Here is a 19,383-nt window from a genome sequence, read left to right on the forward strand (position 1 = left end):
AAACAATCCTGAAGCACAATGTTGGCAGCAGTTACCCCTGCATTATAGCAAAGTATACAGGTAGCTATATGGTAGCTATGTATGTTAAAATGGTAGCTGTGAACGCATCAAGTAAATTTCAGGAATAAAACACGTTTTAGAAATCCCGAGAAAAAGTTCTTGAAGTTAATTTGTCCTTCATTACCTCAACGTTCATACATTGTTTTCACATATTCATATCTTTGGAATGGTTGGTCCTATCAGCAAAAACTAAATGGCATCTTGATGTAAATAATGTAGCAAATCTGTTGAACTTTATTTCAAGTCTGTGCACTATAGCATATGAAAGTTGTTGCCATTTGTATTTTGATAAAGAATTTTGATAAAAATGTGTATGTAGTCAAACTTTTACATGATGCCATCAATTATTACATTAAAATTGCATCAAAACTTAATACTATGTAGCTAATGCCTTGTGAAGTGATATTATTAAATAAAGAGAAAAAATATTGGATGTGAATAATTCCTGATTTTTACTTGATGCATTCACAGCTATTTGTTAGTCAAACCTCTTGTGTAGACACACCCACATGCACCCACACGCATGTACGCACACATGTACGCACAAAGTGGTCTGGCCATGCAAAACTACAGTCTAGGATATTCTTTTAAAATGGGTGAGACCTAAAGCTATGTGACCAGACTTTGATGACCTGAATAATCCAAACAGCCCAACCCAGTTTCAACTCTGAAGCATAAATATTTTGTCTTTGCATCTAATACTTTGCAGATAATATTCCATTTGTGACAATTAAAGTAAACATCATGAGTACGGCAGAGACAATTATTGTAGAGTTGGCAGCAACAGACACTGTGAAAGTCATTAAAGTAGAAATATTTAAGAAAACCAACATTTCACTTCAAGAACAAAGATTGATTTATCTTGGAATAGAGCTGAAAGATGAGAGAACACTTTCTGAATACAATCTGCAAAACAACTCTACTGTTCAATTACATAGAAGTAAGTTCATTGTAGTTATCTAGTGTAGTGCAAGCTACGTATTTAGAATTCTATAAAGAGAACATAGTAATGGTGTATGACCAGTGTTCTTTATCGAAAGCTGTTAGAAAACCAACCATGCACCATTGATATGTGCCAATAAGCACCAAAGGCGCAAAGCAGTGCTTATGGGCTCCTGGTGAGAACGAGTAGACATTCATGATTATCAAAATGGACAAATCAGAGGGTGGGGGGGGCAAGAGGAATTATTTGCCATAGGCACACATCATATTGTACGCATGGGTGTACAGTCTTTGAGGTTATCACCCAAAAATTTAGCCTCACTTTTTTTGCAACAACTTAGCAATATGTAGTCAAACCCAAAAAAAGCGTTCAGAGCAACCCTAAACCCTTTGACGAAATTTATTTTTTAATTTTAACTACTAGCTACAGGAGCTGATCTAGGATTTCAGTAGGGGGCTGCTAACATGGACATTTATATAGGTGGCAAGAAAGTTGATACAACTAGTGTGAGAAGCACACTCAGCTTGCAGAGCATGCTCTATCTAGGGGGGTCTCCCCACAGGAAAATTTTGCAAATTTGGCCTATTGAGATTGAATTTGGTAGTACTTTTGAGTGAAAAATGATGTCACTTTGTTCATGTGATACCATTATTCCCCATACAGCTTGTCAATATAACTAAAGGGCACAGCCATGTAGCTAAAATTCAATCTTAGACTAACATCTTAAAGAACTAGTAGTGGAAACATATGGGTATCAGCTGCACATGATCAAATTTAGTGTTTTGAAGTATAGCATGATTTATAGTCTCATTGCTCAAACTACACTAGTTGTCCAAACAGTAGAGAGGGTAAGAGGGCAAATAGACCGACTCACCAGTGTGTGGAGTGCATGTGCACTCAGCTGTAAATTCTCTAGCTAGGTGGGCTCTAGATCTGGTGGCATATATACTCCCGGACCCCCTGGAAATTTTTGGAAAATGGCTATCACAAGATTGAATCTAGAAGCTATTTTTAACCAAATCTGGGTACAAGATAAATGAGTTCAGTTGGAAGTAATTTTAATTTGAGTTGGGAGTAATTTTAATTAAAAAAAACAGAACTATACACTGTTTCTTGTTATTGGATTTAAGAAAATGTATAATAGTGGCTTGTCAAAGAGAATAAAGAGTGTATAGTTAATTTAATGTAAGATCAAGGAGAATATTTAAAACACAGGATTGGATCTACCTTCATATGTAGCCACTGTTCTGAAGTGCAGGTTGCTATTTCAATCTAACTTTTAAAATGATGGATCCATCCATCATTATAATTGTTTTACAACTAGTCTACAAATACAACTAGTTTTTGGCCACAACTAACCCCTTTTTAGCACACAATGATCATGACAACATAAATGCTGCAGTATCATTTAAGCTTAAAGTTGAGCTTCAAGGGATTTGATAGTGCAAACTCCAAAGCTGCTAGATTTATACAAATGTAGCATGGGATTTGATCAAGTAAGGGAAACAAAAATGAACAGCTCTCAGATGTTGCAGCCTTGTGAACTTTATAAAAGCTAAGAAATTCACTATTATATAAGACTACTGTTTTATTTGCAAGAGAAGCATTTCAACCCAAGAATCAAGTTTGTAGCAAAGCCTAAAAAAAACTTAAACTATTTTACAGAAAAGGTTATTTTTCAGAATAGATTTTCAATTAATGATGTTTTATACAATTTATAGTACATTAAAGGTATAAATCTTTTACCTGAAGTGATTGGTATATGGCAGGATGTTTGGTACAATGGTGAGGGTAGCAGTGCACAGGTCTAGAAGAATAGGTTTAATTTCAGCTTACACTCTGGTAACTTCTTGAAAATTATAGTTTTAATGATGGATGTTCTATTAGAGTAGTTGACTGTTCTATTAGAATATTTCGGATTTAGCAACTTCTAAGGTAAGACTTACTCCAAAAGTATAATTTTGAATCCCTTTTAGTAATTCTTGGATAAGATTAGCTATTCCCCTTGCTCTTTCCATCTTTTCATTGCCCATACATGTGTATAAAATGCAACTGCACCTGTACTACAGCTTCTAGAAGCTTCCTAGCTTGCTCATTGTAAAAATTTGGAGGGGGGGTGCTTCAGCGCCCCAAGCACCCCCCCTAAATCCGCCCTTGAGCTACCTAACTGACTGACTAGCTGACTAACTAAATGATGCCTTCATCCAGAGGGGATTATAACAGTCGGTCAATGGACATTTACTGAGCATACAAGGCATTTGTCCCAGCAAACAAACAAATGTTTGTCCAACTTACCTCACACTCCGATATATATATATATATATATTATATATATAAACAAACCTAGCTACAGCAGTAGCAATATTCTAGCGAGTATCTAGACATTATAGTTAGCTATAGTCTATACAATACAAGGCTGAATTCTCGAGACTGAAGCAGGTACAGATGGGAACAGAAATTGGGACGGAAATTACCAATTTAAAATGGCTAATAAAAGCTCATTATCTAACTAAATGTCATCGAAATAATTATGCTTCTTTGCACTGTTTGAATTGTGGCATTGCTGGATTATTCCACAAAACTATCGAAATACTCTAATAGAGTAGTCGGACAATTTTATTGCCATAATTAGCAAACACTGCAATGCTGCAATTTTCTAACTAATTAACTAACTACTTTGACAAAGGTAAAAAGAGTTTACAAAGCAGATTTATAATACAGTGACTCAGCTCCAGAGCTTTGGAATGCTGTATCCACAGCCTCAGGATGACTGAAAAGTTACTAGATGTTGTTGTTATGGCAAAATCACATTGCCAGGGCTATCTAGGCTGTATACTTATATCTGGATTGCTTCCAGTAATCATCTAATCATTGCATTGTTTTTTCTAGATGGTTGTATGGCTGTATGTTGTATGCAAGCAAGTATCAGAAGTCTATTAGTCTGTACGTTTGTACTATTATTTCATTTGTGTGCAACTATTATTTAGAAAGAACAATAATTATGGTGTATGCATGAGCTCTATAGCAGCGTCTTCACTCCTCTCAGTCCTCTTCCCATATACTACTTCAGTTTGTACACCTATTTGAAGTAATAAATACATCAATGCCTTTAAATGTAGTTTAGATAATCGTATTTGCCTCTTAAGCATCTAACCAAGATTTCCCTAGGAGGGGGATTCATATTTTAGTGCCTTATATAACAATAACTTCCATTCCCAACCATCTTAGGCTCATGTCTGGCCGACTAACAGTTTGTTAGGACAAATGTCATTGCAATCTTTAAGAGTTATAGTCCCCTCTGCCTTCATCTAAGCATAACTTGATTTTCTTCACTGTTCGACATCAAGATGTGCCCTTTTGCCATTCACAGCAACTGTATGTATGCATCATGGAATTACCTTTGTCCTTTGTTCTATCTCCACACCCACATAGGTGTTGATTCACAGTAACACATCAAGCCTTCAATGCTAGTTACTGTATCACAAGAATTGTCTGTAATTTCCATAGTGATGTCTGAGGGACTTCTTCCACTGTTCTTCGCTTGTATCGCTGTATATTGGGCAGCACATAGCTGAAAATGAAGTATGGAATGGCCACGTTGTATTCAGTGATTGATAGTCAGTCAGTCTAATGAATTATATTATTACAAAAACATAAGAAATTTTTACATTTGCAAAAAAAGCAATGGAACAACTGAGGGCTACACCTGAATGCTGCTACTATACTATAGTGTACATTTAATCCCAACATATCTTATTAACCACCTGTATATATATATGACTGAAGTAATAATTAAATCTCCACTAGTATATATATAGCTACATGACCTCCCTTGTTTCATTGTTTTTTACATATTTCTATGATCCCTACTCAAATGTAAAGTTTTCATTTGAATCTGAACATGACTGCAGAGTTCATAAAACAGATGGCTTGATTATCCTACCAGTGTCACTAATCTGAGCATGTATGATACTGAACTTTCCATTGTGATAAAGTCATTGGCCAGGAGGCATGCACTTCAGTTAAGCCTGTTTTACAAATGGCATCACGAATTGTATTCATGTTATAGAAGGGTTATAACAAATCATTACTTTAAAGTTAAAACTGACATTTTTTTATTACAAAATTTGTGTACATATTAAATATTTTGTGTTACATACATATAGCCTTTCTGTATTAAACTATCATCTACGTAGTCTGTTATTGATGTGCTCACTTTGTAGTCACAGCTACTGATGAGGCTTTTTGTGTACAAAGAGAATCATCACTATCTCCAGAACCAGCCAAACAGGCGGACATGTCAGGATCATAAACTTCACTGATGAGTACCGTTAATCAGCTTCATCCGGAACTAGCAAAACACATTGATCTTGACTCCCTACTACCATACATGAAACAGGCATAACTTGCTAACTAGCAGTGAAAAGTATTACCTATCAATTGAAAGTTATTCACCAGTAAAGAAAATTAATTTTCTATTACGCTATTTAGAATCAAAGGGTGATATAGCTGTAAAGAAATTTATTCAAGCCATTAAAGAAGAGCCCAGCCATCTAGGCCATAAACACCTGTGTACTGTGTTTGAAAAGAAATGCATTCTCAAATAGTTGAATTTCATTTTTATGTTTTGTAGTTTTATAGCTACTTTTGTATTTCAAATTTTTCTATCATTCAAAATAAATATGCTAATTGCAATACATGTATATGCATGTCTGACAACGGATCTGAATATTCCGGTCACTTTTAGACCTTAACTTTATTTAGCATGTAGGAGGCAGGTCACTTGGTACACAAATGATATATTTGGAGATTATTACAATGGCCAGTTTAGACAGGATGAGGTGGCCTTATCTTTACAGTGACCTAGTTAGACAAGTTTCACAATGATGATTCACTAAATGAACTGTAATGAAATATTTGTCTGAATGCATGCATGTAAACTGTCCAGCTAGCTACTATGGACCCTTGCATAAAATGGTCCAACAGGACCATCTATGGCAACATAAGTGAACTCCGGACAATATGGACTACTTTACTTCTCACTTCATGCCACAAGCCTGCAGTCCCTCCCTGGTGATAACTTGTCCCCTATCATTTGATGTACATGGTAGTGTTAGTTAATCAGTGATCTGTTACATCACTGCATCATTCTTCATTCAATCTGCTTTTGATTGCTGCTGCTGCTGCTGCTGCTGCTGCTGCTGCTGCTGCTGCTGCTGCTGCTGCTGCTGCTGCTGCTGCTGCTGCTGCTGCTGCTGCTGCTGCTGCTGCTGCTGCTGCTGCTGCTGCTGCTGCTGCTGCTGCTGCTGCTCTTTCTTACATTTGCTACAACAAATTCAGAAATGGACAAGTATATAGGAGAAGGAATAACCTAATGCACAGGTTGAGGAATCTACAGTGGAATTCTCAAATAAACTGAACTCTAAAAATGATTGCTGTATTTGAGTAGTGAGTGTTCTATTAGGGTATTCATAATTTTTTTTCTTGTTTGCAAGTGTTGAATATATTGCTTCTTCAGACTCAGATATATATCTGAACTCTATATAGGTGATCATAAAAATGCTGTATATGTGCTGATATTATTGCTCCTATAGCTTGGCTGTACTATGTACAGTATGAAATTGCAACATGATTATTACATGCTTGTCTAGTTATTATATTATACCTCAAGTACTTTTTGGACAGTTGTCACTAGCTGGTTGCCATGGCAATTAGGAAGTTACATTCCTTAGTTACTTTAACATTGTAACTAACTATGCATAGTCAGTTTGAAGTGAGACGTTATATAGGTAGCTATATAGTTACTTTTGGAAAGGCACTGAGAGTTGTACATGCAGTACCTTGTAATGACATGTACTACAAGCCTTGCATTGATTGACTGCCTGGTGGGCTGGTTAATTATAATATATGCTATGTTGCATGCACTGCTAGGCAACCCATAATGCTTAGTCATATAATTGTGCTTAAAATTCACGCCGTTTTACCTGCAGTAACAACACTTTAGGCTTGCATGAAACTATTTAAAAGTAAAGATAAAATAATTTGTAAATGGATATTTAATTACTTGACCAATTGGTAGTTCTATCTATTAGTGGAGGGAGCTAGAGCACCTTCAGAACCATTAATAACAACTTTTGAGTTTATGCATACACTTTCCATTATTTATATAAAGTGTAATACTTGTGAACAACTTCAGCTGCTAATAAACAACAGTTATATGACTGTTCTATTTGAGTATGTTGATCTCTGTGACACTCATTGCCCCATGGCTGCAAGCAAGCAAGAATTTACTAGCATTATTTACTTAACGTTTCAGTACTATGCTCAAAATTATGCTAACATAATTGCCAGATTCCTACAGGCATAAAAAGAAAACAAAGCAGTACAGTACTGTGGGAACAATCAGTTTACTGCAATAATGAAGGGGTCATACAATGGATTGAAAGGCTGGAATAACCTACGTTGCAAGTTTTCGTTATTTTGTGAAAATGGAGTTGCTTGCTTAAGGTACGTTAATAATACTTTCACAGAATTTAAAAGTTCTCAAGTACACTCAAATTTATATATATTGGTCAGCCGGAATGTTTAATCTCCCTTTATACACCACCAAACTTTGTAGCCTGACCCCTACATGCCGGATGACACATACATACACAATCCATGCAGATTGCAAATGGTATCCATATACCACTCACATTCTGTACTTATAGCTCACACTGGATACCTATGCACTATTACCCTATATACCCTGGCTTCAGTCTTTCACCCATGACCTCAGCATATGCGAGCATATATATATATATATATATATATATATACTATGTAGTTACCCCCAGGGGCAGCTCTAGGGGGGTTTCTGAGGTTTCTGGAAACCAGTGACGTTCAGATCGAGATTTTCTAATAGAGCTGCTGCAGTCAATCACTCTAATAAAGCACTATAATAAAGCAATCGATCACTATAATAAAGCAGTCAATCACTCTAATAAAGCAGTCAATCACTCTAATAAAGCAGTCACAGTGTTCAGAGAAGCAGTGTAGCAAGCTATGTAGGTGTAAGGATTTTTATGTACTTTATCAGTGATAATAATATATAGCCCAAAAAAAAAAGTGGAGGGCAGTTATTCTCAGCATGCAGTTACCTTTTTTTTGGTCTTCACCTTCTTGATCAGAAACTAGTCACCAAAAATCCTAGATTTGCCCTTGGTTACCCCATTTGCTGGTAAGAAGAAATCAGAGATTGTCAGCTTTGGAAATTTAGTTTGTCTACCATGCTAGCACATTAATGCAACATCAGCTTACTTTTCCCACTCAGACTGGATGTACCCAGCACTTTGCTTAACTTACCAGCAGTCTAGTACAAAATAGTTCTGTGTTTTCATGATCAGGTGACTTCTGCTGCCTGTTTGAGTCTAGATATGGGAAGATCAAGATACTCTACCTCCATCCTAATAGTTGTTAGTAATTACCACTAACACTCAACACTTATATTAATCAGCGAAACTAGTGACTCTTTTCAAAGATAGCAAATTATAAAGTAGATATATAGATCTCTGCTGCACATGTCACCACATGCACGATATTATAACATGATTCAAATCAGGGGCGGATTCAGTAAGGGGGGACGCACATGTAGAATTTTTTCCACAGTCCTGCAAAATGCAAAGCATGAGCTTTCTAGGGGGTCCAGGGGCATGCCCCCCAGGAAATTTTGGAAACTTAACATTCTGAGATTGAATTTGGTGACTATTTTTGACTGAAATTTGTTGATAGTTCAAACACTGGAAGATGCTGAGTTAAAACCATGCAGAATTAGTTTAAACTGCTCCCTAATGAAGTTTTGAAAACTTAACATTGTGAGATTTCAATGCTGGAAGCATGCCACTGAGCTGTACTGAGTAGCTATAAAGTCTATTAAAAAATTTGACTTTTTGAGAATGATTTTGATGCTAATTTTGGCTGAAATTAAGTTGAAATTTTAGAAGGTCCCCTGCACAAGTATCACAAAAAATCATAAGCATATAGACATTTGGTGTGCAGCTGCATCTCCAGAGCCGAAATTTCTATAGTCACTAAGGTGCATGTGAATAAAGTCATTAACTCAATTTACAACAGGTGTTTTATTTAAAACGACAAACAGTGTTTTATAATATGTTACTCTTGACTGTTTGATTGGAGTAAATGACTGTTCTATTAGAGTATCTCGATTTCTAAACGTAGCCGGAGGGTGCTCATCCCACCTAGTTCCCCTTGTGCTACATATGTCAATATGGGTAACAATTTGCTACAGACACATTAGTCATAAACTGCCCCTGCATCTTGCAATTCACAGATTCAGCTTTATATTCCCGCGAGGCAGTACGTTTATTTATAAATTTGCTGACGACACCAAGTGTGTACATACAGCTAAGACTGCTGAAGACTTCAACATTATACAAGAGGACCTTAACATAGCCAGCAACTGGTCCGTGTTGCGTAATTTATCATTTAATTGCTCCAAATGTGCTGTTTTACACTTTTGGTGCAACAATAATAGTACTGCTCAGTACTTCCTCAACAATAACAATATTGAATCGACAGAACTGATTAAAGACCTTGGGATCATGATATCTACTGACTTCTCCTGGTCTGCTCATTGTAATATGGTTGTGTCCAGAGCCTACAAACAGCTAGGCTTAATCCGTCGTAGTTTTACAACCAACTGTATCTTGACAAAGAAACAATTATACATCTCCTTGGTGCGTTCTCAACTTATGTACTGCTCCCAAATCTGGCGACCCAATCTTGTTCAAGATATCCAGCTTTTGGAAAGGGTTCAGCGGAGAGCCACAAAGTACATTCTTAATGATTATACTTCATCCTATAAAACTAGACTATTAAAGTTGTCGATGCTTCCCCTCATGTTTACTTACGAACTAAATGACTTGTTATTTTTTATTAAATCCATCAAGAATCCATCTTTACACTTTGACATCTCCAAGTGGGTCCATTTTAACAGCAACAGTTCTACAAGATCATCAACCCATTCCAAGCTAGTTCATAATTATACGAAATATAGCACCTCCCGCCACTTTTATTTTAACCGTTTACCACGTTTATGGAATGTACTGCCACCTTTAAATCTAGATCTATCTATAGCAACACTAAAGAGACAGTTAAACAACATCTTCTGGGCCATGTTCACTTCAAACTTTGATGACAATAATTACTGTACTTATCATGTTGTATGTCCTTGTCATAGGTGTAGTTCCACCCCAATTACCCCTTTGTTAATTAATTAGTTTACTTGTAATTTTTAGTTGCTCCCTTGTAATCTTAACTTATAATTGGGTGCTGATAGCTCTTATCAGCACACCAGCTGCTGTATTTTATAGTCTAGTTTAGTTTTATACCAACCCCCCAGTTTGTATCCATGTCTTTCAGCAGCAAAATCACAACAATAACAATAACAATAACAATAAAGTTTTGAGGCGCTTATCCATTCGTAGGCGCGGGAAGAGAGACCAGATCTAGAGAGAGGACTAGAGGACTACAGCGAGGAGGACTAGAGCACTCAGGACGAAGATTAAAAATAATTCCGTTATAGTCTAGTACAGATGTAGTCCATCTGTAAGGGATGTGGTATGCTGGAAAAGGGTTACTGATACAGTAAGCATTAAATAGAATAAATAGTATCACAAATTAATAGTACCAGTATGTATACCTAGGCTATCTTGCCTCGCATGTTGCATTTGCGCAGTTTGCTTTAAAGTTGTATGGTGGTGTTACATTTGCGGAGGAATGCAATTGTAACATGAGCTCTTGTATAGGTTACAGTGGTAGCAAGCTGTTATTTGGCAGACAAACAAAAGTGCTAAATAGCGCAGAGTCAAGGGGTAGCCAGCACCCACGCAAAAACCTAACAGTGTACAAGAGTCCCAATATTTAAGTATTTCAAAACGTATTTCTGTATTATTTCAATAAATATTTCATGTATTTATAATTGGATTTCTCAGATAGGTGTACGAGAGTCCCAAGGCGTTGGCTATCCCTTGAGCAGAGTCATCAGTATGTTGCACTCAAGCTATCTGTTGACAAGAACAAGTGAGTTACGAGGCTTTAAAAATATCCCATACATTTAGTATGGACGATTCAGGTGTGCAAACATGTTTAATTTACAACATGAAAAATGCTTGTTCCAGTACAAGACTATTAGGAGTGAACACATGTTCACCTCTTTGAAATTATTGTTTTTGGCGGGCTTCCTGACTATAAGCACTATTCTGGGAATTATATATAGAGCTTATGTGGTATCAGAATGCAATTCTGTTTGGGGTGGTTGCTACCAGGAGCCCATAACCATTGTGACTCTTGGTGCTACGTATATGTCAGGCTAATTTTATAATTTAAACATCTTTAAGTGCAAAACTACCTCATAGTCTACCTGTAAGCTCACCACTATAACAGAATATACTGTATTGTATTTTACGTATCTTTGTTAGTATATTTATCTGAGAAGGAATAGTTCTTGGGTTCTCTGGTTGTTAGTACTTCTTCACAATCAATGCTCTGTAGCAGAGCTTGAATTCTGACAGATTATGGAAGGTTATAACAAGATAAAGCTTATAAATAATAATGATTATGCTATCTGCTAGACTTTCCTGTTGATGTTAATGAGTGAGGAGTTAGAAAAATCCATAATAGCGTTCCGTCACATAACACCACTTGCTTTAATACATATGACACAGAACAGAATTAGTATAACCCATCTTAGAATCAAGAGGGTACCATAAAAAAAGACAAATTAAACAGCTCCTAATGCTACTGTTCTTTCTGCATGTTGTGTGCTTTAAATTTACACTAGTATTTTTTTTTAAATTGTTAATTTAAAATGAAGTAGGGATCTAGGCAATAAAAAATAGTGAAACAAGAGATGAATGATGGTGTTACAGCATAGCTCAGTGGGAAGTCCCTACTTTGGCATGTGAACAAAATAATAATAGCTAATGTGCTAAAGTAGGGACTTTCCCACTGAGCTATGCTGTAACACCATCATTTATCTCTTGTTTCACTACTTTTTATTGCATAGATCCGTACTTCATTTAAATTAACATTAAAAAAAAATACTATAGTTTGTTTAGTTTTTTTTGTTGTGGCACAATATAACTTGTATTAGTCCACTTGTATTTTCCACATCTGTAGGTATGGGGAAGGCAGATACCATCGCTTATAAATATCTTTCCCATTTGCTCAGTGAGAAGTAGGGTTCCCCTTATTCTGTGGTTGTGAGCTGGCTTTGCTGTAGTTTGGGGTTCTCCTTGCTGCACTCTTCAATAATGTGTATCAGAGATCGCGTTCTATATCCAAGCGTCCCTGTATGCCTCCAGCTGTTGACCTTGTTGTTGTTGAGGGGCACCTGTCTCCTTTAGAACAATAATGTAATATGCTGATTTATATTGTGCTTCTTCTTTTTCTTATAAAAATATTACAATGTAACTTGTAACTGTTGTATTAGAGTACAGCATACAATATAAGGGAAAATTATTGCTCGGACAGAATGGCCAATCAAAAGTAAATTTGATTGGCCATTTCTGAAATTGCATGGCCATAAGATAGAGGTGTACTATCCTAGTGTGCGAAGCACCCCTCACAGTGCAAAGCACAACTCTTCTAGGGGGGTCTGGGGGCATGCCCCCTCAGGAAATTTTTTAATAAGGATCAATCTGAGATTGAATCTGAGACCACTTTCAGCTACTTATCGCTGAACTTTATGCACATGCATTTTACAGAGAATTAATTGTTTATTAATAATACATGTACAAAATTTGTGTTGCTGCTGCATACATATTTACAAAAAAACTATGAATCAATGTATTTGTGAAATACTTATAGGTACCGGGTTGATTCTGTACTACTACTAAGCACGCGGTTCACTCTTAATGATGCTCAGCACACACACCCATACATGCGCACACACTTACTATGACATAACGTTACAATACAATATAATGAGTTACTGTTCAGTCATTAAATCACTCTCTCCTCTGAATGAAGCTCGTCCCGAGCTATTGCCTGAATCTGAGGGGAATTGATGTGCTGCTCCTCAGGGAGTAAGGGCAATCCTGGGGCACATGTCTAAAAATCACGCTACCGTCCGTGGACACACTGTCATCTCCAATTAAATTAAGCTCAGTGGATTCTTCATTGTCTTCAACTATGTTATCATCATCTACATCATCAACTACATCGTCATCTTTGTCAGGGTTAACTTCAGCATTATCATAGGTGGGGTTGTCATCTGTAGTGTTGGCATTCCTCTCTATTTCACTGCATAGCCTTATCTGCAAGTCCTCCACCCAACTAGGAGTTCTCCCAGCACTCCTTTGTCCTTTCCCATACCAGTAATAACCAGGGACAAGTTCTGGTGGACACTGGCATACTCTCTGCTGGTGGACCTGTATTTGTCCTTCATTGGGAAAGTAAACCTTAGCAGCAGTCACATCCGGATCTCTTCGTGAAAGTATTCGATACGGTCCGTGCCAAGGGTGTGACAGTTTTCTGTTCCGTCCCGTCTCTTCAGCTGGAAATCTGATGAAGATCCACTCTCCTACCCGGTAGTCAACTTGCTTTGAGCGACGATCAAAGTAGTGCTTGTATTGGTCTTGTGCCTTCTTAATTGAGTCCAGAGCCAATTCTCTTGCTGACGACAAGGACAATATTATTTTCTCACGGTAGTCCTCTATAGTGCTTGGAATAGGTTGTGTTGGTTGAGCAAATGCAGCTTCTGTGGGGCTTTTCTGATCCCATCCAAATAACAAAAATGAGGGTTTTCCCCTGTGCTAGCATGGGGGATGTTCCGATATGCCCACAGGACACTTGACAAATAGCAGTCCCACTGCATTCCAAATCTAGCAGCGTGCTTACGTAACATGGCTTTCAATGTTCTATTGAACCTTTCCACCATCCCATCACACTCAGGATGGTAGGCTGTGGTGTTCAATTTTCTTATTCCCAGTAAGGCACATAGGTCAGTCATGAGGTGCGAGAGAAGGTTTGTTCCTCTGTCTGAAAGTAGTGCTTCTGGCACACCAAAAAAAGGAATAACATCCTCTGCCAGAATGCGAGCAAGAGTCAGTGTCTTTTGGTCAGACGTAGGGTAGACTAATGGCCACTTAGTCAGGTAGTCCTGTAGGACAACAACATACTTGTTACCTTTCTTGGTCTGGGGGAGTTCCATAATATCAATACCTACTATTTGAAAAGGGCGACTCACTGGGATTGGGTGCAAAGGCGGATTATTATGTCTGCCTAATCCTGCTGTGACAGTACATTCAGGACAGTTACTCACAAATCTTATGGTATCAGAATACATATTCTCCCACCACCAATGGGAAACCAACGAGCTGAATGTACGCTTACCCAAAAAATGTCCACACATAATACCCCGATGAGCCTCCTCCAAAATTGTGTTTCTCAAATGTGTAGGAACAGCTATCCTTCTACAATCATCCCTTTTGTGATCCACAAAGTAGAGAATGTTGTCAATTATAGTAAACAACGACTGCTGAATAGCAACTTTTCTTGCTTGGGTTGTGTCAACTGGGAGTATACCTGATTCCATGAAATTAATGATGTCTTGTAGGTAAGGGTCCTTTTCTTGCTCCACTCGAAAGGAGGTAGTTGTATTAGTGATTGGTTCAGCTTGTAAGAGAGTGTGAATGTTGGACACAGGTTCAGTATTTACTACTGCTACTTGTAGTTCATCTTCTCCGATGCCTTCCTTCGGAGCTGAAGACTGAGGATTCCTGGAAAGAGCGTCTGCATTTGTATTGGTCTTCCCAGCTCTGTGGATGATGTCCAGCTTCTGTATACCAGCTCCATATACTTTTGACCACCACCGTGCATGTTTCCCGGAGGGAGAGGGAGTGTTTAGTATGGCCAGCACTGCAGAATGGTCAGTATACACTGTAACAGCGTTATTGTACAAGTAGGGGTGAAAGTGTGTGATAGCCCACACAACCGCCAGTGTTTCTAGTTCTGTTATACTGTAATTACGTTCTGCTGCTGTTAGTGACCGGCTAGCATATGCCACTGGGTGTACTAAGCTGTCATCTTGTGCCTGGGAGAGAATGGCACCAATTCCTTTTATGCTAGCATCGGTTTCAAGTGTAAACGGAAAATTGACTGATGGGTAACTTAATACAGGAGCTGTTGTCAGATGTTGTTTAAGACTGTCGAATGCTTCTTGGCAATATTCGGTCCAGTGAAAATCCACTCCACCTCGAGTAAGAGCATGTAGCGGCTGCGCAATGTTTGCAAAATTCTTTATGAAACGGCGATAATACGAACTCAACCCCAAAAATTGCGTGACTTCCTTAATGTTCTGTGGCCTAGGATATTTGGTGACTGATTCTACTAACTTGGGGTTTGTCTTCAAACCATTTGGAGTTAATACATGCCCTAAAAACTGAATCTCTTCACGTACAAAGTGGCACTTGCTAGGTTTTAACTTCAATCCTGCATCTTGTATTCGCTGTATCACTAGCTGTAAGTGCTTCAGATGGTCCTTTAGAGTTTCAGAGAATACCAATACATCATCCATGTAAACAAAAACGAAATGCTTTCCTCCCACTGGGTTCAACCCCATCAAAACTGACTGCATCAGTCTTTGGAAGACCGCAGGTGCATTGGTCAGCCCAAATGGCATCACACGAAACTGGAACAATCCTTCAGGAGTTATAAAGGCAGTCTTTTCTCGAGAGCTAGGGGCAACACGAATTTGCCAATACCCACTTGCCAGGTCTAGCATACTAAAATATTGAGCGTCTCCAATCTCATCTAGGAGGTCGTCCACATGTGGCAATGGATAGGTGTCCTTCTTGGTGACTTTGTTCAGTTCCCTATAATCTACGCAAAAACATAGTGTGCCATCCTTCTTACGCACCATAACGACTGGGCTTGACCAAGGACTGCTTGATGGCTCAATCACACCAGTGTCTTGCATCTTCTGCAATTGTCGGGCTACCTCCTGGCGAACCGCAAGGAGCATTCGGCGCATAGGCACCCTTCTAGGAGATTCATTACCTGTGTGAATCTCCATATCAAGCAGATTAGTCTCACCCCTGTCCAAATCATCTAAGCTGAATGCAGTGTGGTGACTGGTGAGAAAATCAAGGAGTTCCTGAGTCTGTTGGTCATTCAGTAAGCTAGGTTTCTCTATTAGCTCAAGTAATCTTCCCTTACGATCCATCTCTGATGTGACACTGCACACAGCTGATGCATCCTCGACTAGTGGAGAGCGAGTACTCTTGTCCAGTATGGGAACTTCTGTAATACCCTTGTCAACCACTTGAACCTCTGCTGCAATACCAACTGTAGTACCGGCAGTCACATGGCCAGAACACCCCATGGGGTTTGAGAGCACTACATATGCTAGTCCATCTGCATTGGGCTTAACCAAGGTATCTTCTAGCAGCAGGCCCGCAGCTTCGTGCAAGTGACAGCTATCTTCCACCAACAGTGGGCAATTACTAGGAACATGTACCTGGGCTATGACACTTTGATGAGGAAGGACATGGACAGTTTTCACAACTTTTATATGGTGTGTGGCTCCTTGCTTTGCTCCCCTACATTTTTTGACATCGCCATGATACGATATGATATCCAACTGCCGGCATACACCTTCTGACAATAGCAGTTGGTCTACTGCATCCATCTTGATATACACTGCCGTTTTCATGGTCTTGTCTCCAAATGTGATGTCCAGATCCATTCTTCCATTCAGTTGAAATGGGCGTTGATCATATCCATGGGGAACCTTATCTGCACTTTTAAAGTCTCTTTTCCGTAGTCGTGCTACACTAGCAACCTTCTTGAATAAACTCCCTCCCATTATGGTAATATCGGCTGCAGTGTCTACTATCCCCACTGCAGGAACACCTTGTACCTGGACATCAACACATCGAGATTCACTGCCCTTATCAGTAATTCTCACCTCACGGATCACATCTTCAGAGTCAGAAAGCAAGAGATCCAGTGGTGACACCTGTAGTTTGCTAACAGGGGACATACAGTCAGTGTTCACACATGCCTCTGTTGTGACTTGTACTTGATTGGCTTTGCCCGTGCTTTCAGACTTCCCAGTCTTGTTACAGTCTTTGGCTATATGGCCAGTATCATTACAGATGTAACAGCGTCTTGGTGGCAAGGAATGGTTAGAAGGGAGTGGGCGTGTCCTGTTCACTGAGGGGGAACCATCAATTGGGTATGACCTTGTACTTGTGGTAGGTCTGTATTGCTTGGGTAACTGGCGGTCCTGTGACCCATCTACTGTGCTGTTCCGCATATACTGTTGCCTCTTGTTGAGATTGTTCAACCGCCGCTCTTCATTTCTTGCTGCAACACAAAGTTCCTGGTAATTCCTAGCACCAGAGACAGCAGGGGACTTCATCAATGTGTACCGCAATCCTTCCTGCAGCTGGCCATACAGTAGAGTTTGCTGTGTCTCATCCGTCATATGATCTCTTCCATAGGCCCTCCTAAAGATCTTTTCAAGACGTAATATGTAATCTGAAGCTGGCTCATGGAACCCCTGAGTGGCATGCCTGAAATCTTGTGCTGCTAAGGTTCTACTACCGGTCTCCAGATGGCATCTCATAGCAGTCACAGCATTTTTGAACGATATTTTTTCTCTTTCAGATAGTAACAAAAATTCTTGTCTTGCTTTCCCTCTTAAGTGCCCTGCTAACTGCAATAGGCGTTCGGCATTGGTCCACCCGTTCCATTCTGCAGCTCTCTCAAATGAGGATAGCCAATCATCCCAACGCTCATCTTCATTTTCGGCACTGAATTGGTCAACGGGTGGAGCCTTCCCCCGATGATATGATGGGGCTGGGGAACTAGTCAACATGCTACCATCAGGACTATTATGTTCTTCATGCAGTGGACTAGTTGTCTGTGAAAGTAAACGAGTCTTCAATGTTGCTATTTCTAGGTCTTTACTATCAATAGCTTCTTCATGGGCCAACTGTTGATCGCACTTCTCCCTCCATATTCGTTTCACTTGTTTTTCTCTTGCTAAGGCTTCTTGCAACTGTGTGATTTCATAGCTCTGTTTTCTTGCTTCCTCCTTCCCCTTGGCTATTGCCTCTTCCACCTCTGCCAAGGACACTCGTAAGCATTCAATTTGCAACTTCAATTGCTGTTCATTTATCTCACTACCCGATTCGCGCAGTGCACTGCGTTGCCCTATTTGCGGCGCATCGTCAACCGGTTGACTCACGTGCGAAATCGGGTCACGTGCGGGTTTTATAACACATATCAACCCATTTTCATCAATTAAAAACATTGGATCATTCTCACCCGTGCCTTTGACAACAACTTGAACATTCCGAGGCTCTCTATCCATTTCTGTAAGCTTGCCCTCCACTAGCTGCCTTGTAACTGCTGCGGTTCCACTCGTCGGAAGTTGTAGAGTCCGGGCGATCCGTTGCAGCTGCCATACCTTCAGTCGCTTCGAATTCAAGGGGTAAGTAGGTCCTTCGGGTATATCCTTGTCTCCATACTCCTCACTAAGTAAACTGTGACCTTCTGCGAGGTTTTCCACCTCCCCCGGTACTGTCAACTTCTCTATCGTCAAATCTTCTGGTGTGTGAGTGTCTCCGTCGTCCATCTCGGTAGGACTTCCACTGTGAAATACTTATAGGTACCGGGTTGATTCTGTACTACTACTAAGCACGCGGTTCACTCTTAATGATGCTCAGCACACACACCCATACATGCGCACACACTTACTATGACATAACGTTACAATACAATATAATGAGTTACTGTTCAGTCATTACATATTGTACAGCCAGTTTGTTGACTTAGCTAGGCTAAATGCTTTGTTACAAGTGGTGTTTAGTCAGCACATATTGAATTATCAACTAGCTATTGCTAAAGTTTCTCTTGAGAAAAGCAATAGATCAAAACTTACTCTCGAACTTTCCGTGTGCAGAACACTTATCACGTGACTTTCATTCCACTTTCTCCAGCCACTGCATCTCTACAGATTATAACCACGAAATGGCCATCTTATACTTAATATCGTACCTCCATTTCGCAAGCATTACTTTCTTTTCTTCTCTTGGAAGGCGCCACTCGTGTAGTCAGTGTAGTGATCGCTTCTTCACAACATCGATGGTAACCCACAATCGATAATTTCGGTAAATACTAGGTGCAGTACTCTAGCTTACGCATGCGCATCGAGTCGATGCTTCGACGGGATCGAGACTTCACGTAGTGATTAAATAGCTTCGGTAAGGAAAGTTAACGATACGACAATAATAATAACTATATTACATGTTATAAAGACTAATAATAAAGAATTACAGTTGTAAAAAAATTTGATCGGCACAAATGGC

At 39.2% G+C, this 19,383-nt stretch overlaps 3 protein-coding genes across 5 annotated transcripts in view; 2 read left to right on the forward strand and 1 right to left on the reverse strand.

The window, feature by feature from the left end:
• LOC136260229 (polyubiquitin-like) overlaps nt 1–5,698 on the forward strand; it is a 36,624-nt gene extending 30,926 nt beyond the window's left edge. For both annotated transcript variants that reach the window (XM_066053894.1, XM_066053893.1), the window contains exons 10-11: nt 770–1,000; nt 5,227–5,698. In XM_066053894.1, the coding sequence (XP_065909966.1) occupies nt 770–1,000; nt 5,227–5,315 (320 nt within the window). In that variant the 3' untranslated portion in view covers nt 5,316–5,698. The remainder of the gene's footprint in view (nt 1–769; nt 1,001–5,226) is intronic.
• Nucleotides 5,699–6,159: 461 nt separating this feature from the next.
• LOC136260165 (uncharacterized) lies at nt 6,160–18,650 on the reverse strand. The gene is made up of 3 exons (XM_066053795.1): nt 13,876–18,650; nt 13,052–13,813; nt 6,160–6,328 (listed from the first exon to the last, which is right to left on the reverse strand). The coding sequence occupies exons 1-3, from the start codon at nt 18,648–18,650 to the stop codon at nt 6,160–6,162; spliced, it is 5,706 nt and encodes a 1,901-aa protein (XP_065909867.1).
• LOC136259552 (uncharacterized) overlaps nt 10,476–19,383 on the forward strand; it is a 33,477-nt gene continuing 24,569 nt past the window's right edge. For both annotated transcript variants that reach the window (XM_066053020.1, XM_066053021.1), the window contains exon 1: nt 10,476–10,648. The gene's annotated coding sequence lies outside the window, so the exon portion shown is untranslated. The remainder of the gene's footprint in view (nt 10,649–19,383) is intronic.

The sequence above is a fragment of the Dysidea avara genome, chromosome 7 (genome assembly GCF_963678975.1).
Source record: "Dysidea avara chromosome 7, odDysAvar1.4, whole genome shotgun sequence".
In the NCBI taxonomy this organism is placed as follows: Eukaryota; Metazoa; Porifera; class Demospongiae; order Dictyoceratida; family Dysideidae; genus Dysidea; species Dysidea avara.